The sequence below is a fragment of the Amyelois transitella genome, chromosome 17 (assembly GCF_032362555.1).
Source record: "Amyelois transitella isolate CPQ chromosome 17, ilAmyTran1.1, whole genome shotgun sequence".
In the NCBI taxonomy this organism is placed as follows: domain Eukaryota; kingdom Metazoa; phylum Arthropoda; class Insecta; order Lepidoptera; family Pyralidae; genus Amyelois; species Amyelois transitella.
The window spans coordinates 9,088,658-9,110,311 of NC_083520.1; the positions used below are offsets into that span (position 1 = coordinate 9,088,658).

The following is a 21,654-nucleotide window of genomic DNA, read 5'->3' on the forward strand; positions in this document are numbered from 1 at the left end:
CTTAGTCATATTGATTTGACTTTGACTGACGTTTTTGAATCCATTGGTCCCCACAATTTTTCCTTTTTTACCCCAATTTTTTGAAATTACTCCACGCTTGATATTCTATTAATCAATGTCATTGTAACTTGTCACGTGGGGAAAACATTGTAAACACTTGTAAATACTACGGAAATAACCTCAAAATATTTATAATCATTATTAATATTATAATATATATAAAACAGTGTTATTATAATGAAGAATAAAAAAAGATCACCGCCAGTTTCCCTTGTTAGCTCAAGGAAAGTCTTGCGTAAACAAAAACGGCAGGAGAAGAAGATACACAGAAAGGAGCACTACTTAAAGAAATCTTTGCCTGAGACGACTAAATATGAACCAGGAAAGTTCGTCAAAAGGCCGATAGATGCCATTGATATTGAAACTGAAGTAAAGGTAATCCTTCTCGAAATAATTTAAAAGTTCTTCCTTGATTCTTCCTCTTTGTTTTCTAACCAAAAACTGTTTCAAGAATGTACATGTATAGGTGATAATCATCACATCACAACCTTCTTTTGTCCTCCGCACCTTCTGCAACACTCTTACGCATCTATTGTAAATTGTTTAATTCAAATTAACCTATTTTACAATGGGACCAATACAATCATGTTGTGTATTTAGAAAATAAAACTTACATATGAAAGTTACCCTTTTCAGAAGAAGAAGCCAAAGCTGCAACCATCAGTCCAAGATGTTCTTACCAGACAGATACAGAAGGAAAAGAGTGAGACGGAGAAATTGAAATCACAAATGGAGAAACAGAGAAAGAAGATGCTAATACAAGCCAACGAGGATGAAGACAAAGTCATAAAGAAACTGGAAAAACAGCTGGGCCTCAATAAAACTAAGAATAAGAACAATTTCTTTTCTGATGATGGACTGGACTGTATCCTTTTTAAATACTCAAACATCACATCTCTAGTATTCTTCCAAGAGACAGAGCTTACAGTCATAAGGCTAGCAACCTGTCACTATTTGAATCTTAATTCTATAATTAAATGCTGCAGCTGAATGTGGCCTATCAGTATTTTTAAGACTGTTGGGACATGTCTACTACACTATATTTATAAACGTGATTATATGTATGTAAATTAACTTTATGGATATTGCCACTTATTTGTTGTCTCTTGTGAAACATGACTCACCCAAGCCACCAAGCCAGGATCTATGGTCAAGTCAAGGGGGTACCCGGGACTATAGCCAGATGGAAAAAGACCATAAACTGTCAACGGGGAAATCTTTTCATGCCTAATATTAATTATAAATTACATTTCAAACTTAACTCTTATTATCAGACGTCTTAGAAATCTGTGACAGAGCTACGTCTGAGCAGATAGTAGCTGCTGAGAAGCACCTCGCCAGCGTCCAAAACGAATCAGACTTTGAGGAAGATCTGGCCGTGGTCACTGGAAAGAAACCTAAGGAAACTAAAGATGATGAAGAAAATGATGAAAGTGATGTTAATGAAGAGAAAAGTGATGATGAACAAGACAGTGATGACTTATCAGGTAGCGATGATGAAGATGATAATTCTGAAATGTCAGAAGATGGTGAACAGTCAGATGAAGAAGAAATTTCCGAGGATGAACCGGAAGGTAAATTTTGTAATGTCTTTTATATTCTTAAGAGATATTTTAAGAAGTTGTGTTGGATCACCACATATATTCTAAAAGTGACCAAAAGGTTACAAATATTTTACAATGCTTTGTGTAAAAATAGTCTTTCAAAAGATTTCAAATTTAAATATTTCTGATTGTATGTAAAAGATTGCTCTTGTAAGTAAAATTAAGTCCTCATTTACCGTGTGTACAAGTGATCGTGTATGTATGAATAACTAGGTGTTAAGAGTCTGCTTTATCACCAATTAATAAAGTACTTACTGTAAAAAGATGTGAGCTTTTTACAGTAAATACGTTTTTTTATAAGATCTTTATTTTGTTAAAGTAATTAAAACTATTCTTTTTTTGTTTACAGAAGTGCCTACTAAATCACAGAAATCACAAAACCCAAAATTAAAAAAAGAGGGTAAAGAAGTAGAAAACAAATTAAATGGTAAATCAACAAAAACAGAAAAACCTAGCAAGAAGGAAAGAGTTATTTCTGAAAATGATTTACACAATGTATTTAGTGAAGATGAAGTGTCACATTTGTCTGGTGACGATGATTTGGACGGATTCTCGGGTGATGAATATGATGATGATGAAACAAAACAGGAATCAGAGGAGAGTAAAGAAAAACCTGATGTTTGGGAGGATATTTACGGACGGAAGAGGGACAAAGAGGGCAATATTATAAAGGTAAAAGAAATTCAATCAGTTTCTCTTAGATACTTCATACAGCGGTCTTGACAAACATACCTTGGTCAATGAGGCGCGATTTTTTGTATGTTCGTATGTGTATTGCATCATACCCTGCCCGCGCAAAAAACTAACGCTGTTTCGCTTTTTATTATGACGTAAAACGGGACAGCGACAGTTTTTTCGCACGGTAAAAACAGTTTTTTTTTATTGTAATATAGGCAAACTCACACTTAGTAAGTGTGTTATTGAAGATTACGTATTTTTTTGTACTAATTCATATTTATTTGTTTTTAATTGCAGGAAGAGAAAGGCATTTACATACCACCACATTTGAGGAACAAAGACACGACATCAGATAAGGATATGGTGCAACTTAAGAGACAGGTCAAAAGTGAGTACCTATATTTTTTATATTTATAAAATCGTCGCGACTCCCGTCTGACCACCGGGTTTTTCACAGATACTAAAAAGCGAGAGGAGCATTTTATTCTGTCGAGTTACTAACTCGACTATTAATTTATTACTATAACTACACTCGATAATTTTATTTTTCTTTCCTTAACACAATTCCTGAACTATACTTTGGGTGTAGTTAAGTCTGTGTGATCATGTAACGGAAGCAGGTAGCTACTCGTATAGTCAATGGCGCAACTCAGTGCACGTGGCGCTCACTCAGTTGTTGATAGAGACGACTGTGTGTCTGTATGTAACTCTGGACCGACTGAACATCTATACTAATATTATAAAGCTGAAGAGTTTGTTTGTTTGTTTGAACGTGCTAATCTCAGGAACTACTGGTTCGAATTGAAAAATTATTTTTGTCTTGAATAGAACATTTTTCGAGGAAGGCTTTAGGCTATCTACGTCTGGCTAGGCTATAACATCACGCTGCAACTATTAGGAGCTAAGAGATAATGGAAAATGTGAAAAAACGGGGAAAATTATTCATCCTTGAGGGCTTCAATGATGCCCAAAATCACTATTCCACGCGGACGAAGTAGCGGGCACAGCTAGTTATCCATATATAAATTCCAGGCGTGCTGAACAAGCTGACAGGCAAAAACTTGCACTGGGCTTGCTTATATTCGGAGAACAGCCGTCACTCAGTGAACACGGCGCTCACTCAGTTGTGGGTAGAGGCGACTGTGTGTCTGTCTGTAACTCTGGACCGGCTGAACATTATCCATATATAAATTCCAGGCGTGCTGAACAAGCTGACAGGCACAAACCTGCACTGGGCCTGCACCACAATAGAGAGGCTATATTCGGAGAACAGCCGTCACTCAGTGAACACGGCGCTCACTCAGTTGTGGGTGGAGGCGACTGTGTGTCTGTCTGTAACTCCGGACCGGTTGGTGGCCGAACATGCCGCGTTGGTTGAGGTCTTACATGCCAACGTTGGGAATGAAATAGGTGAGTGGAATAAAAGTTTGATATAATCGTAATTTTTTTTGCACCATTTTTTTTTTATTGCAAAGCAAATTCACGTTTATGTTTTTACTGATATTTTAAATGTCAAAGTTTGTCTATTAAGATTTGTCGGCTTAAGTTCTGAACCGATTTTTATGAAATTTTAAATGTGGGTAGTTCAATACACAAGGTTTGTTTTTCTTATCTAAGGATTTTAGTGAAATATTCAAATAGACTTTGTTTTTTTTTAACATACATACATATGATTAAGTCTATATCCCTTGCGGGGTAGACAGAGCCTACAGTCTAGGACAGATTGATAGGCAACATTCAGCTGTTTGGCTTAATGATAGAATTGATCAATGGAGATACAAATAGTGACAGTTGCTAGCCCATCCCCCTAAAAGAAGAATCTCAAGTTTATAAACCTATACCTAAGTCGTATTTTACGATATCCATGGGAACGAGATGGAGTGGTCCTATTATTTTTTTATTGGAACCAAATACATATATGTATGCTTTTTTATAATTTATAAATATATATATGTATTATTTTTATTTACAGGGGCTCATTTTCTCCAAGAACTGTCAAAGAAATTCGATGTAATGATGCTTCATCCACAACCCCAAGAAGACAAGAGACTGGACAATCTAGTGTCCTGTTTAGCTCACCTTTATTGTTTCAAGGTAATTTTACATTATATATTAAGTTATTGAGTTGTTTACGTCCGAGATTTAGGTATAGGATTATCTCTGTCGCATGTATGCCGTGTCGTAAGAGATGATTGAAGAAAAAAGCACTTTCAACTAATGCAACAACTATAATCCAAGGTTTTTGAAAATATCTTCCTATTGCTATTGGAATCTCATGTCTATCATTAAGTCAATCAGCTGAACATGGCTTTTCAGTTTTTTGATGACTGTTTTCTCTGTCTACCCCGCAAGGGATATAGACGTGATATAATAAGTATGTATGTATATTTTTAAGGTGTGGGTAGAGTCATCATCCAAATTATTAAGTTTGTTTCGGTTTGACGTTACCTTTAGAAAGGAGCCTGGGGTGTACGGGGACTGATATGCCTATCAGTCTTGTAAAGACTGATAGACCACATTCAGCTTAAAAGAAAAATCCCAAGTTTATAAGCCTATCCTTTAGTTGCTTTTTACATCATCCATGGGAAAGAGATGGAGCGGTCCTATTTTTTTTTTGGTGGCGGGAACCACACGGCACCTCAAGCATCACACCTAGCCTATCGGAAGATCATCCCTTTGTTCCGTTCGAGTCCGAACCATCGCCACCGCTACAAAAATTGCCCCTTCAATTTCAGATATACCACGCGTCTCTTCTGTACGACATTCTCGACAGACTGCTAGAAGAACTGACGGAGAAGAATATAGAGTGTGTTGTGGTAGCGCTGAGAGTGGTGGGCGGGGTGCTGCGGAGGGAGGAGCCCCTCGCGCTGAAGGGCTTCATACAGCGCACTCAGACCCGGGTGACGAAACTGAGCGAGGAAGCTGTTGCTGGGTAAGTAACTATCGTATTATAAATATAATAAATAAATATATACGGGACAAATTACACTGATTGAGTTAGCCTCGAAGTAAGTTCGAGACTTGTGTTACGAGATACTAACTCAACGATACTATATTTTATAATAAATACTTAGGTATATAGATAAACATCCAAGACCCAGGCCAATCAGAGAAAGTTCTTTTCTCATCATGCCATGGCCGGGATTCGAACCCGGGACCTCCGGTGTCACAGACAAGCGTTCTACCGCTGCGCCACAGAGGCCGTCAAATCAATTATGACGAGTGACAGTACTAAAAAAAATACATTTTGCAACAATTATAAAGGAAGAAAACAAGGATAGTATCATGCGTCTCTCTCGAAGAGATTCTTAACTGCTTATTTGTGATGAGGAAGCAGAAAGGAAGCCGTTTGAAAATTAATCTTAATATTAATTACAATATAGCACACAATATGACGGCCTCTGTGACGCAGCGGTAGTACACTTGTCTGTGTCACCGGAGGTCCCGGGTTCGAATCCCGGTCAGGGCGTGATGAGAAAAGAACTTTCTCTGATTGGCCTGGGTCTTGGATGTTTATCTATATAAGTATTTATTATAAAATATAGTATCGTTGAGTTAGTATCTCGTAACACAAGTCTCGAACTTACTTCGAGACTAACTCAATCTGTGTAATTTGTCCTGTTTATATTTGTTTATTTAAAAAAAAAGAAAAAAAAAATAGTTATTTTTTCTCATTCACAATTATATTTAAGAATTGTATGCTTTATTGCAAAACGTTAAGATCCATTTTTGATAGGTTATATATATATATAAGGTATATGTAAAATGACGTATAAAAGTGTCTCAATAATCCGAGTTGTTTTGTAAAAACCATAAATGGAGATTTTTCCTAAAACCTCAAGAAAATTTATGATTCATTAATTTTTTAAACAAACTCTTTGATTCACAGATCTCGAATAAAGTTCCTTCTTGAAGTTCTGATGGCCGTTAAGAACAACAACTTGACCAAAATACCCAACTACGACCCGTCATACGTGGAACATTTGCGAAAACTCTCCCGCGGTATCGTACGCCGGGGTAATTACGTCACGCCCTTGAATATTAGATTGGAAGACTTGTTGAAAGGTAAGATTTGTCTTCCTCCTATTTTGGGTCATATGTTCTCTGGAGTTCTCCGAGTTGCGACTCCCCTCTGACCTCCGCAGCTTTGCAGGAGAACCTGTATTGGATCATACATAAAATCACGCCTCTTTTCCGGAGGGGTAGGCAGAGTCTACCTCTTGCCACTTGCCACGATCTCGGCATACTTCCTTCGCTTCATCCACATTCATAACTCTCTTCATGCAGGCTCGGCGGTTTCGCGTACTTTTGACCTGACCCTTTACCAGGACGTCCTTAATTGGATCATGGTTAAATACAACTATTAATTAGTTGTCCTACCATACAGAAATGGACATCCTAGGATTAAAGAGAGTGGCATTAGAAAAAAAAATTTTTTTAACTATGTTTTGGTTGGTTGGTGATAAAAGCAACATAGTAACTATCACTGTCAACATCGACCAATCAGAAGGCCGTGTGCCGTTTTAAAATTAACAGCTCGTCTGTAATTGGTCGAACCGTTTAGAACCTTACAAATGGACATGATGAAAGGCAGGGGATATAGATGTGATTAAAGGTTATGTTATATTATGTTACAATATATACGTGTACAAATCGATTTTCAAATGAAATGATGAAAATGATTATACATACGTGAAATCTATATTATTATCCATATATTTTCAGCGGACGAACGCGGAAAATGGTGGGTAGTCGGTTCAGCGTGGGAGGGCAATCAAGTGAGGCAGGAAGAGAAGAATGTGAAGTTGCCGCCCACCACGGACCAGAAGTTGTTGGAATTGGCGCGAAAACAAAGAATGAATACGGACGTCAGGAGGAGCATATTCTGTGTTATTATGGGTGCTGAGGTGAGTAATATATCTCGATTAATAAGAATTAAATACAGTAAAATTAAATTTAAAGCTTAATAAAAAGAATGTGGAGCTACCGCCCACCAAGGACCAGAAGTTGTAAAAATTGGCGCGAAAACAGGGAATGAATACGGACGTCAGGAGAAGCATATGTTTGTGTGTGTGTGTGTTTTATTTTTTTTTATAATATAAAACGTTTTAACACGTCAAGTTCTTATGAAAAGCCATTCACTGTCATCTGAATTATACAAAATGTATTATTTCTCAGTCACACACAGTCTGTGAAAGTTTTATATGTGGTCTTATCGACGTAGTATCCTAAATACAATCTTGAAAAATGAAATAATTAATAAATATATACGGGACAAATTACACAGATTGAGTTAGCCTCGAAGTAAGTTGGAGACTTGTGTTACGAGATACTAACTCAACGATACTATATTTTATAATAAATACTATACATATATTAACATCCCAGACCCAGGCCAATCAGAAAAAGTTATTTTCTCATCATGCCCTGGCCGGGATTCGAACCCAGGACCTCCGGTGTCACAGACAAGCGTACTACGAGTACCGCTGCGCCACAGAGGGCGTTAAAATAAACAAATTATTCCAAAACATTAACAGCCATTTTTTATATATCTTCATAATGACGTTTAAAAGTGAGGACGATTTTTATAAAATCTTACTCTCATCTGTATCATTGTATTACATTGTATACATATACATACATTCATACATAAAATCACGCCTCTTTCCCGGAGGGGTAGGCAGAGACTACCTCCTTCCACTTGCCACTCTTCCACTTAAATATATATATATACACCTATATATATATATATTACAGACACTTTGACTCAAACTATATAATTATATAGTTTTAATCGAAGTGTGATCGTAGTTTTTATCTGTTAATTTTTTTGCCAGGATTACATGGACGCGTTCGAGAAACTTCAGCATTTGGGCCTGAGAGGTCAGCAGGAGAGGGAAATCATTCACGTTTTATTAGCGTGCTGTCTTCAAGAGAAATCATACAATCCGTATTACGCTGTGCTTGCGCAGAAACTGTGCGACACCGATAGAAAATACCAGGTATGTTATATATCTTATTTTCAACCTATTTACACATATATACTTCATGCATATAATCTCGTCTTTATCCATTACGGGGTGGTCAGAGCTGACAGTCAGACAGCTGTATGGCCTAATGATGGAATTGAGATTCAAATAGTGACAAATTTTAGCTAGCTCGTCGCCTAAAAGATGAAAGATTGAGTTAGTTTATTTAGAAATTGAGTTACAAAAAAATTCCATGGTTGACTACCTACAATTTGCACAGGAAGAATAGCAGCTGACACACACTATATTTTTTACTTCGCTACAAGACCTTGCATTAATGAATGTATTTATTTATTTCTGGAGGCAACTATTTTTATTATAATTTAAATATTTATTTATTTAACAGGCAAAGCCAGCTGGCATATATATGCATATGTATGCTATAATTTGTTTGGTTAGCAAAAATCAGCAGATTTTTATTGTGAAATATTTTTATTTTATTTTCCTAAAATATAGTGCCTTTCATTTTATTATTTCTCTCCTCTTCTGTCTTATTTAGTGTATACAGTATATTCCTGAACGTCTTCGTCTATACTTCATACAATTTGTCTTAAAATAAACTGATTTTGTTCACAGCTATCGCTACAGTTCTCTGTATGGGACAAGATCAAAGAGCTGGAGAATCTGGACAAGCAGAACGCCACAAACCTGGCTATGTTGCTCGTTCACCTCATCATGGGGAAAGGGTTACCTCTCTCTGTCCTGAAGGTAATGATCATCATTCTTCTTACTCCTGCCGATGATCTCGGTTACATCATCACCTCTCTGGTGAACCCGAGGCGCGACATTAGATCATGACCTTGGATAAGTTCAGGTCTTCACACGAAGCGACTCCCGTCTGACTTCCTTAACCTTTGCAGGGGAACCTAATACATGTTGGATCATGTTATATCACTACATAGTATAAAACAAAGTCGCCCATTTTGTCTGTAGTCCCTTCGTATGCATAAAACTTTAAAACTACGCAACGGATTTTGATGCGGTTTTCACTAATAGAAAGAGTATTTTCTCCGACAGGTTTTTATATATAATTGAAATACATTGAAACTATATTAGCTGAGTTATAGCGATTTATGTCCAAGAAGTCAGAAAAAAAATCTAATTGAAGATTGCATTTGTGCGTGCGCCGCTTATACCGTTGGATACAAGTAAGAACAATGTATAGCAAAAACATTGGTCTTTATTACTTCTACAAAAAAGTCCGCGATGACATATATCCAGCTTTTTTATTTAAGTCACAAAAACTACTTTTCTGTATTAAAAAAACATTTACTTCGTTGGGTGATGTTTAACTGGTGATATAACCAATAATACATATATCCTTATCAAAAAAAGTAAGTTCATCATCACGAGCATTTAATTTAGATTATTTTTGCAGTTTACAGTGTGTTATTTAGACATATAGTTTAAGAGATATCACGATATTAGTATTGCGGCACGGTACGGGCCGGCCGCGGCGGCGGGGGCAGCGTCCCTATAAAAACGGTACATAAAAAATAAATAATATTAAAAAGTAGGTACTACGACTTTGATCTATACATATAAGACAAAAAAAATCTGTACATTACTTAAATATTTTTTCCAAAAACTGATAGGGGGGGCGATCAAAGAAGAGTCACAGAAACCAAAAAACATTTTAATATTTTAAACGCGGTTAAGGGAAAGAGAAGTTATTGTGAATTGAAAATTAGTATCCAATATGTGTTGGTGCGTTGACTGTATTTGTCGAAGTAGCGGGATACACGCAAACGAAGTTGCGCGGGTCAGCTAGTTCATGATAAATTTGAGTGCGTTTGACCTCAATCTCCCTTATGGTAAGTAAGATGAGGCCTAAGGTGTACACGCAAGCTAAATTAGTGCCTATTCACTCTTGCCTTGAAAATCATCTCTAAAGACGCTGTCTTACTCGATCGTAATTATCTTATGAATGGTTTAATTTGAACCATGTACAAAATTTGTTACCTTTTCAAAGCAGATTAGGGGTCGTGGTGATTAAATGGTCTCCCCGTAACGATTTTAATAATAATAAAATATTATATACAATGTTTAATTTGATTATTTCTTTTTCGTTGCAGGTAGTTCAGTTCTCAGACTTGAATAAAACTATTGTAAAGTTCATGAGGCAGATCCTTTTAGCTATTATAATGAACGAGAATCTAGAATCTTCCTTAGAAGTCTTCTACAGGATATCCAAACCGCCGAAACTCCACATGTTCAGAGAAAGCCTCAAATTGTTCATTCAACATTTCTTGTTGAGAAACACTGGTAAAAAAACGGAAGTTTTAAGCGAAGAAGAAATGGCAACACTGAAGGAAAGAGCCCTGGAGGTCGATAAAATATTGACGATGCACGAATCTAAATTAAGATTTTAGTGTTTTTGTGTATAGTTATTATAAATATATTTTTATAAGAGTTTTAATGTGTTTTTTATACCTTTTTTATTATTAGCTAGACTTTTACTTGGGACTTCTTTGTTTGGTCCAAAAAAAAAGAAGTCTATGTTGCGCGAAGATTCAGTATATTTTGAGATTTTCAGCCCAGTAGTTCTGGGTTTATTCGTGACAAACACATTATCTTTCCTCTTTATAATTTAAAAATACGGATGGAGTATTTATATCCGTGTGTACCCCCTTCCTTTATAATATAATTGTCATTATATTATATGAAAATTTGTTATAGTTTTCGTTGAGTTTCGTTAAAAAAACAAAAGACATTTTGCTGCTGGTTTTATGAACTCCTATTTGTAGAGAAATAATATTCATACACCCAATTTTACTAATTTTAATTTAATGTCTTCCTCATAAAACCAGGAGAAAGACACAAATAAATAATAATAGCAAACTATACTGCTTCACTTTTAAAATTATGTTTTAAATACTTGCCTCTAGTAATAATATGATAATTAAGATCACATCGTAAAATTGGAAATGCGTCACATTGTAACCGGTGCATTTGTCGATAACTCAAGTGTAATCTTATCTTTATCGTCGAACTAATTATATGGGGTCGCGAGCCATTAAATGTTCAAACCTTAGATACGGAGTGAATTTATGTAAATAGTTTTTTTTTTTTAATTACTTTCTATGCTTCCTTTGCTAGGGGGTCTGTTCACGAACATTGATAATGCTTATGGCATCTCTTTTCTCCCTTTCTTCTAATCAGTGGTTAATCCAAAAGATAGAGAGAGAGGTAAGATAAAATATTAAGCCCTGGCAATGATCATGAAACTATGCGGGTGGTTGAAGAGAATTAAGAGGTGTATTTCTTCCCGCGTAAATTGTAAAAGTTAATCAAGGAAAATGACGGGAAAATGTTATTGGTGATAGGTTAGCAATCTGCTACAACTCTGAATTTTCAGCCATCATTTTTGTGCCATTTGACTCTGTCGACCGCGTTAGGGATAAAGACAAAAAAGGAAAGAAACATAGTTTGTAAATAAAGTGGCATGTTGTCCACGAAGTAAGTAGTTGCCATCGCCACATATTTTTAAGACTAGAATCTACAAAGCAGTGTGTCACTACGGCTTCATGGCGCTGTATACATATAATGCAGGTATTTTATAAAGAATATATGGAAAAACTATAAATAATATACAACACATTCCTAGACCATCAATAAAAAAAAACAAGACGCCCCTATACCGCTCCAGTATAACAATCTGTCAAATCTTTTTTTTTTTCTAAACCTGTTCTTTCTATGAATTATAACAAAAAGCGTCAAAGAGCGAGGTGGAAATCATTGAAGGAAGCCTATGTTCAACAGTGGACGTCCTACGGCTGATATGATTATGACTATAGAGAAATAGAGAACCAAAAAGAATCTCGTTAATTTTCTTCCCTGCGAAATCTTCTATAAAAAAATTTCAAACCTTAACTGAGCGATTTGGACTGTGCATTGTTATTTCTGTCAGTCAATGTATGCTTAAATACGTAAATAAAACATAACATGCTAAAAACTATTCAGCAATCGCTTAGACGATTATGATAACTAAACCCCGAAAATAAAAGTTAAATATAGCATTTACCCCTCGGTTTATAATATCAGACATAATTCACAAACAACGGGTCCCTAAAATTAGGGGTACAATTATGTGAAACAATTAATTTATGTGAACTTGGCTATTTATAATAACGAGCTTGTTAATTTGACAACGCTTTCGTATCTGTAAGTAGGTTTAGGGCGATAAGGAATAAGAGGCAAGCGGTATATTACGTAAGTAAAATTTTAAGCATAGCAAATCAGCAAATTGTTTGCATAACCCTGCTTGTTGCTTAGCCGTAAAAATCAGGAATGCGAAAAAATGTCTCATGCTTTCTTAGCTACACCCAAGGAGATTGAACCTATTGATTTTGTTAAATTGTACGGTACTTTTTCTTCTACTTACTATGTAGGTTTATCTTTTCAAAATGTTCCGAGACAGCGAAGAATACGACAAAATATATTCTTAAAAGTTATCATCCTGTAATAGGAGCGATGATTCGGCTCGACCGCCACTAAAGGGAAGATCTTCCGCCAGGCTAGGTGTTAATCCTGGGGAACCGCGGCTCGGATAGCATACCTACCTATATCCGTGAAAACTTTGCTTCCGCGATTTAGACTTTTCGCTGTTTTTTAACTGAAAGCGTCGCGTGATTGGTGTCCGCTACGCTTATGCCTTGCGCCACGATATTCAGTCCGAATGCAATCTACTCCTAAGCAGGAATTAATTAAAAAAGCTGTATTATCACGATGTTTATGTTTCCTATAATTTCCACTAAATGCGGTTGTTCATTTGGAACACAGCGTGGGGTGCACAGTTTTAGAATAGTGATCAAATATAATACGTAACTGTAAGAATATGAAACCGTAAATAAGTACTTTCACCAATCTATTTAGTTACTTCCTTGTTTAGATTACGTTAAGACTTATATAAATTCTCAAAGAAAGGCATAAAGCTCGCAATCTGTCACCATTTGAAATAAATATCAATTTCATCATTAAGCCGTAAACGTGGCCTTTCACTTTTCACAACAGTTGAGCTCTGTCCACCCCGTATAGGATAAAGATGTACACATACATATGGTCACGTCTATATCCCTTGCAGGGTAGACAGAGCCAACAGTCTTGAAAAGACTGAATGGCCACGTTCAGCTATTTGATAAAGATGTGATTATATGTAAGCATGTTAGAAAGACCTACCTACTTTTTTGATAACACTTCAAATTATATTTGGATACTAGGTTTGGTAACGAAGAAAAACATGCCGTGCCAGCTAAATCTCTTCCCGTTCAGATTCAGAGAAAGTTGATCAAGGACTTTGGATAGGTTGACTGGAAGAGATCTCTTTATGGGAGAAGTCCGCCATCGCTAATGATTTGTTTAATTTTAACACTTTGTACTATTTTCTTGTTACTGTGTAAATTTCTATGCAATAAAGATATTACAAACTTTTTATTAAAAAAAAATACAACTAAAACGTAGACTAAGGAGAAATTTAGAACAGGGGCACTACTTTACGATTATATTACCTCTTCTTTACACGATGGCCTGTCACAATCCGTATCTCAATTCCACCATGAGGCCAACCAGTTAAACGAGACCTTGTGGTCTTGTGTCTAATGACTATTGGCTCTGTCTACCCTAAATCCCTTAAAGGTATAACGTCGTGATATGAATTAAAAATTTGTTGTAAAATGTAATAAGAGCTATGAATAAAAAGAAGAAAAAATGTTTTCCTGGCTTTTAGTGCAATCGCCAGAGAAGAACGAAGATTCATTCATTCGTTCAAATCACGTCTATATCCCTTGTTGGGCAGATAGAGCCAGCAGCCTTGAAAGACTGGTAGGCCACGTTCAGATGTTAGGCTTCACGATAGAATTGAGATTCAAAATCCTGACAGGTTGCTAGCCCATTGTCTAAAAGAAGAATCCCAAGTTTAACCTGTGTCTTAGTCGACTTTTACGACATCCATGGGAAGTGGTCCTCTTCTTTTTCTATTGGTGCCGGGAACCACGCCGCTTATTCTTAAATAAGCGGCGTGGTTCCCGAACACATTTTCATTTTATTTCTCTTAAGAAATAAAATGAAAATGTTTTCCGTTGACGTAAGAGAGGACAAAAGAGGGAAACGAGATGGAGGCTCCGCTTTCTATAGCTCGAGAAAAAAAATCCGATTAATGAAGTGGTAGGTACCTAATATATTAAGTAGGTTACGTACAATACTGCATCGATCATTCTACACGCCACTTATGTAAATAAAACAATGTACCGTAAAATGTGGCAACATTACCATATTTTTAGAAAGAAATCTATGTACTTTTTTGTCTATTAGACGCAAAGATATGAAACTTTTTCTAAACACTTATTATGCCTTTGTCTGACGTTTTTTGCTGTTTATATTACACAAAACTAACTAATTTAAGCTGTAGCCGTAAATTAAGAACGTGGGTAAAATTGACACATTTTTGGTAACTTTACCTATGCATTGTATTCCGTTATTATTGCGTACAAAATAATTCCCTAGGCAAAGATGACAATAAATTCGGCCGAGTTATTTAAACTAAACCAGAAAAGAAGAAAAATATGTTAAAAAGTGGTAACACTATCAACAGGTAAAGTTGCCAAAGGATTCATTGCAGTTTACATACAAATATGATTTGACTCATAGGGCTGTCAAAAAACGGGAACAAGTAAACATTTTTTTCTGCAATATAATTAGATATATTAGATACATAAGATTATTATTTTGAAAAAGGGGAAAGCAATACGTATGTAAATGAAAAACAACAAAAATACTTTTGTTTCTTTATTGTTAAATTAAAAGTGAATATAAAAATTGCACATTTTTGTACTTCTTAAGTACAAAAATTAATAGTAAAACAGTCTTAATCTCTTTTACTTATAAATTAATAAAGACTTTCTGAAAAATTAACTTCAACATAAAATTCAAAATTGTGACAAATGGCCTTAAAAAAATTAATCTTAAAAACTATAGGGTTCGAAGATTAAATGGCACGACTTACAGAGGACAAAACCAATTAAAATTTAATCAAAATAAATATTATCTTCCTCGTTCATAAGAACATATTTTTCAGGATATTCTGATATTTGTAATAATTGAACAGATTTTACTATAGAATCTTCTGGCAGATAATTATCTTCATCCGCTTTTTTAGGCATAACAAACAGAATACCATCCTTCATGCGTGTTATTTTATAGTACGAAACTGAATATTTTTTTTCATGTCTATTAACATGCTTGATTATGCCGACGAAATACTTCCATTTTCGTGAATAATATCTTGCTAAGATTGTGTCTCCTTCAGCCCAGCTAACTCCATCATTCTCGATCTTTTTCTGTACTTTTATCTTTTTCTCTTCTGATTCACCCACTTTTGTCTTTAAAAATTCATTTTTATTTATATAATTCTTAGTCTCAGTATCATTTTGTGTGATTTTCTTTTTTGTATATTTCTGTTGTCCTGTCTCAAAGCCATTTTCTATTTCTTTCTGTTTCTCTGTGGGATCATTAAAATTTTTTGCATTCTTCTCTTTTTCTTTCTTAGTTTCACTCTCTGTTTCTTTCTCTGTGTAATCATTGCCTGTCATTTCTTTTTTCTTTTTTGTGTCTTTTTGTTCTTCTTCCGCAGTTTCATTTTCTGTGTTATCTTGTTTCTCTTGTTTATCCTCTAAGTTTGCTGTCTCTTTTTCTGTGTTTATTTGATCTTCTTCATCATTATTTTGTTTTTCTAGATCTGTCTCAATTTTATTCTGCTTTATTTGATATTTATCTGTGTCATTATTGTTTTCCATGTATTCTATTTTTGCAATTTCATCAAATATTCTGCATTCAATTATGTCTATTCTTTTTTTTACATCATAATCAGTCTCATCATCTAAATCTTCTAAGTCATATATTTCTATTTCACTGTGAACACTATATTCTGAATCTTCTGTGGTGGTCGACCCAATGTGCTTGCATTTTTTTGCCGGTTTTGTATTTTGTAAGTTTTTTTCTTTTAAAGAGCGCTTTCGTCGCTTAATTTGGTCTATAGTTGCTTCGTCTAATTCAATTGAATGTTCATCATGTGAAATATCATCTCCGCTTAAATTTCCACAAATTTTTACTTGGATAGCCGATAGTTTCCCACTGAACTCATCAATTTTTGTATCAAGTGTTTTTTCTTTGGATTTTATCTGGGTTTTACGTGTCATTCTAGCATCAGGTATATATCCTTCTTCAGATACTATTAGGTCTAAGTCTTCTTTAGTTTTTGCTTCTTTTTCTAATCTATTTTTCTTTTGTTTTTTGTTGTCCGTTTCAACTTGATTAAGCTCTGATGTAGTGATTGATTTTCCTGGCTGGACATTTAACTTTTTGTTTCTCCCTCTTTTTATTTCATTTGGTTTTCTGTTTTCTTTCAAATAATCAAGTAATGTTTGATCCACAGAAAAAATGGTCTCATCTGGAAGACATTCGGGAATTTTCTTATACACTTGTTGAGGATTGAATGGAACAATACCTGTCGCTCTAAATCCACTCACAACATTTTCTTTCTTTGTCATGTTAACTTCATCCATCACCTTTGCAAGTAGAGGTGGAAAATGAGACTTATTAAGCCCTGCTTGCTTCGGATTTTCTATCTTGTAAGTAGTTAAAATTTTTCGCCAAACCTTTTTCAAGGGGCCAAAGAACGCTACATCCAGCGGTTGAGTCAGATGAGTCGAATTTGGTGGCAGAAGGACAAATCGAATATTATATTTTTCACACAATTCTATGACTTCCGAATTGATGTGGCTGGAAAGGTTATCGCCAATCACGACCTTTGGACCTTCTAGTTTTCGTGCCCAAGGCACAATTATGGTGTTAAACCAGTCAAGAAACGTTGTTGAATCGAACCAACCACTTTTGGTTCGATTAAACCGCGCATTTTCAGGTCCTCCTTCGACCCATTGACACCACAAGCTCTCCGCTTTATATACAACGTATGGAGGCATCACTGATCCGTTGGCTGTACCTGCAAACATGACTGATATACAGCCCTTAGAACTGTTCATTACGCGTTCCGGATATTTAGTACCACGACGAAAAATACATTTAGCAGAGCCGGGGTCGTCGGAGAAATTTGTCTCATCATAATTCACAATGTGCGTCGGAGGCACGTTTTCCAATACAGACTTTATATTATTGAAAAACTGCTGAAATTCTGACAGAGTTTTTTCTGCTCTGGCCCTTTTGATGTTCTGCACTGCTCTCAGACTTAGTTTGTCGCGGTAGCGCTCAATAAAATTTTTTACCCACCATTCACCGGGCATTTTATCATGAAAAATATCGCTCCTATTATTTTTCTTTAAGTATTCATGGACCAGAATTCGGAGATCAAGTTGCGTCAGCGGAGCTCCGTAATCTGAGGCCACAATAAGAACTTTCACAAAGTTCAGTTCTTCTTCTGGCGATAACTTGAAGGGTGGCCCTGGTTTGTCGGAATGTTTCTTTTTTACTTTTTTTTCAATAGTTCTTCTTGGTATGCTAAAGGTTTTTTCGGCTTCGTAAGAAGTCATTCTTTTTGTTTCTACCATCTCAATAGCCAAGGCCATCATCTCATCGGTGTAATTTTTATAGGGCCTAGCCCCAAGCTTTTTTCTGTCTCTTTTTTTGGGGGGCATTCTGAAACAAAAAGATACTTACCAGATAAGCACACATAAGCATAAAGCATTCACAAAATCCCCGAAAAGCCTGAGGTCAAGAAACAAAAAATAAATAAAAATACACATAATAAGAGCATTTTTTCATTTAAAATTACTTTGTACTAATAGTTTTCCATCATTGTTTTGTTTTGTTTTTTGGGTGTGTTAGTGGCCAACACTGGTATCAGATTTTTTAGGCTGCCTAATACAATAATGACAGCCGGGACCAATGGCTTATACGAGCCTTCCGAAGCTCGGAGGAACTCAAGAAATTTGTATGCCACTTGTGGGCACCCACCCATGTGCAGACCACGCCCGGTGTCGCTTAATTTGCGAATGCGCACTCCCGTCGGGCCACCGAGCTCCTCATGAAAATAATCGAAGTTATTCAAGCACTTTTATGCGTTAGTAGCGCAGGATATTCATGTTATACACATACCTATATAAAAACAAAACATTCACACGTATCAAACAAAGCACGCATACATAGGTACATGAAATACCTAATTTATGCCAACCCTAGCTGTAGGTAAAGTTACCACAAAGCAGTCGGTGTCAACTTTACCTAACCTCAAACAACATTACCTCTACCGATATTTCAATGAAAAAGAAAAGTAGCGATTAAACAATTAATCAGATGCAATCCCGACCATTTCCTACATGCAATATCAAAATAATACTCACCTCTTACAATTATTCTACGTTCTGAAGACACAATTTGACAAAAATTGTTGGACGACGCTTTCCCACGCCTTGACAATGAACAGCCATATTGAAATAATCGTCAGTGTTGCCAGTAAGAAAATTATAAAAAATGTTTCCCTACGCTATTGAAAAAATACTACTATTTAAACTCCGTTTATTTAATTGCAATTTTTTAAGATAGGCAACTATAAGTAAAATACCTACAATATGGAAATCTTGCCACGGGTTTGGTAATGTTGCCACATTTTACGGTAAATCATACAAGCCTGTAAGAAATAATACGGATAACACAAAACAAGCAAACCTATCTGTTGCTAAGTTGTCTTATCAGTCCATATGTCTGCACTACATATTTATCAATGGCGGACTACACCTTTTGATAAGTGATAAGAATGGTGTGCATTATGATTATTGGGTTTCAGAAGACTCGCTGTCTTGCCAGCCGGCAATCTTTGCATTTCTCATACACTTATCTTGCCCCGTTAATATTTTAGTTTTTCACACTGCTAAGGAATGTTTAAAGTTCATTGTAGATATGATTTTTGTAGTTCTATAGCTCAATAAATTGTACATACATGTAATTTAGATATAATTAAATGCAAAAGATCGTAAGTTTATTTGTTACAACTTAATCAAGCCAAAACTAAAGACTGAATTTTTATGAAACTAATGTAGAACATGTTGGCTACATAGTTAGTCATAAAATGCATTTCTGTCTATAAATTTAGGTAGTAACTAAGTCAATATACTTATCTGAGAGATTATCATATATCATACACAATGAACAATGATGATAAGTAATAAGGTACAACCTACAAATTGTTTGTACCTCGCAGAGAAATCAAATTTTACCGCGCTGTCATAACGTGTGTACACAACGCCTCCATGCGGTATTAAAATGAATTTGTCAGAAACGCACTTCCGCTACATTTTTTTAAAAGTAAGCCCGTTTTGAATTTTTTTTCTTTTACTATTTTATGATAAATGTAATTCATGAAATAAACAAATGATTTTTTAATATTTTCTTTGATTGAATAGGTAAATATTCGTTGTCACATAATTTTTTTTCGACTATATTCAAAATTCGCGCTTTGTAACTTTGACAAGTGGATCCGACTGCGCCACCTAGTGACGAAAATTAGTAACGTCAATGAACAAAGAGAGCTAGCTAGCCACTGTAGAAATTAAGGTTGTGTTTTATCTCTGTCAGTTGTTGAAGGATAGCGTAAGAGTGAATGAGATGCAAGAATTATACTTTCGGCCATCATAACCATTTTTCTTTTCTTGTGCAACTGTTTCTCTTCGCTTCGGTTTCGGTCGTGTTCTAGTCTAGTGCAAACGCAAGGATGGGCGCCATTCGTGCGATATAATTTTCCTTTTCTCGTGAAGCGAAACTGTGCGCGTCCACTGCCGGGTGTGTAGCTATGCTATAGTGAATCTGGTGTTCGGTGCTTTCGGTCTGGCTGTGCGGTGCCGACGTGCTAGGAGCTGAGCTCGGAAGCCTGGGCTTGGCGTGCGGTGGTGCAGGCTCGGTATGGGTACAAGCTGAAGGGACGGCCGCGGCCTCCGGTGTTAGGCCGCTCGCGCTTCGCCACCGGCCCGATGAGCGGGGCACGTTCTGCGCGGCGGAGGTTATTTTATGGGTATTTGCGTGAGTTGTCGGCGCCGCGAGCGGAAGGCACCCGAGAAAAGGTCGGTGCCGAGCGCGGGCAGGCCCGCTAAGGGCACTGCGGCGGCTGAATTGCTGCCGCGGCACATTGATCATCTGCCAGCCATGGCCAACTCCATATCCAACATCAAGATGACCAACCCAATCAAGAATATGGTCAGCCGGCAACGGATACGATATATCAAGGACGGATTTAACCTGGACTTAGCCTGTATCCTTTTCGTGTTTCTGTGTTGTTTCTGTGGGTGTTTAGTGATACGGTTCGAAATCGATGTCGATGGGTGAGTTTTTCCTTCATAAAACCTGATAAAGAAGTCCTTGAAGCATCATTATGTCCTTTGGCCACTAGGTACCTCTCCATCACATCCAAGTTACCTTGGAATGAGTGTGACAACCTGCTTTGACCATCCTTTTAGTTTGTCAAGGGCATTCAATTTATAACCTAAAAATTACAAAACTGAAATTTATAGAAATAGGAATAGTTTTCTGTTATAAATCTTCAAATACATAATTTTGAAAAGTTGATAGTAGATATCAATGGCTTTAACATTCAGTGCAATTAGACTATCTGACAACTCTTACTAGGTGTACAAGGTCTTAAGAAAGAAGTGTTAATTATGAGTTAATTGATTAACTACAACTTGATTAATGTTACGTTTTCACATATAATCAATCATAATATGTGAAACTAACACAATATTGGTGTTACAATTGTTCAGTGTTTTAGAAATCTTGCATAGCAACAGCACATAACCTATAACTACACATACTCTGCTTACAAGTGTTAGCTCACACAACTAACTGATATCAAAGTACCTATATGGTTGCATACACTTAATAAATTCTATTATCTATCAATTTTTCAATGATATTTAGATTCCAATATTGAATCAAGCTTCAAACTTGCATTCTACTGAAAAATTGCATTCAGTATTTCCTTACCATTCGTTGGTAACATTTGGCTTTTGTTTGTCATGTGCGGAGAAACAATGAATGTTTGGTGCTAAACAAGCAGATTTATCAAGGTTATTGTTACTTTGACAATATGTAGGTGAAATAATCAATGGATTTATTTTTAATAAAAATAAGGTACACATTACATAAAATTGTAGTCCAAGTTTATTTCAATAAATAAATATACTTACATGGAAAATATATTACATAGTGTGTGACTGTAAAATCTTGACTATGTTATTTCACAACACAGGATGTAAAGTAAATTAATTGAATGCATGTCTATAGCG

General features: G+C 35.9%; 3 protein-coding genes across 6 annotated transcripts in view; 2 read left to right on the forward strand and 1 right to left on the reverse strand.

Moving 5' to 3' along the window:
* The first annotated feature begins 118 nt into the window (after positions 1-118).
* On the forward strand, positions 119-10,778 carry LOC106138814 (nucleolar MIF4G domain-containing protein 1). The gene is made up of 13 exons (XM_013340095.2): positions 119-435; positions 697-925; positions 1,335-1,634; positions 2,014-2,336; positions 2,640-2,730; positions 3,540-3,752; positions 4,315-4,436; positions 5,078-5,274; positions 6,232-6,407; positions 7,068-7,249; positions 8,180-8,344; positions 8,948-9,079; positions 10,447-10,778. Exons 1-13 carry the CDS (start codon positions 238-240, stop codon positions 10,741-10,743), a joined length of 2,625 nt encoding a protein of 874 aa, XP_013195549.1. The 5' UTR covers positions 119-237; the 3' UTR covers positions 10,744-10,778.
* Positions 10,779-14,611: 3,833 nt separating this feature from the next.
* On the reverse strand, positions 14,612-18,988 carry LOC132902713 (uncharacterized). 2 transcript variants are annotated; one of them, XM_060948847.1, is made up of 2 exons: positions 18,946-18,988; positions 14,612-18,016 (listed from the first exon to the last, which is right to left on the reverse strand). In XM_060948847.1, exons 1-2 carry the CDS (start codon positions 18,984-18,986, stop codon positions 15,394-15,396), a joined length of 2,664 nt encoding a protein of 887 aa, XP_060804830.1. In that variant the 5' UTR covers positions 18,987-18,988; the 3' UTR covers positions 14,612-15,393. The 2 variants fall into 2 exon arrangements, with proteins under 2 accessions (XP_060804830.1, XP_060804831.1); XM_060948848.1 differs by having other exon boundaries at positions 18,721-18,985.
* Positions 18,989-19,849: 861 nt separating this feature from the next.
* Positions 19,850-21,654, forward strand: part of LOC106138829 (uncharacterized) — a 55,911-nt gene continuing 54,106 nt past the window's right edge. Inside the window, exon 1 of one of the 3 annotated variants that reach the window (XM_060948945.1) lies at positions 19,850-20,621. In XM_060948945.1, the coding sequence (XP_060804928.1) occupies positions 20,381-20,621 (241 nt within the window). In that variant the 5' untranslated portion in view covers positions 19,850-20,380. The remainder of the gene's footprint in view (positions 20,622-21,654) is intronic. The other 2 variants (XM_060948946.1, XM_060948944.1) reach the window with 2 other exon arrangements.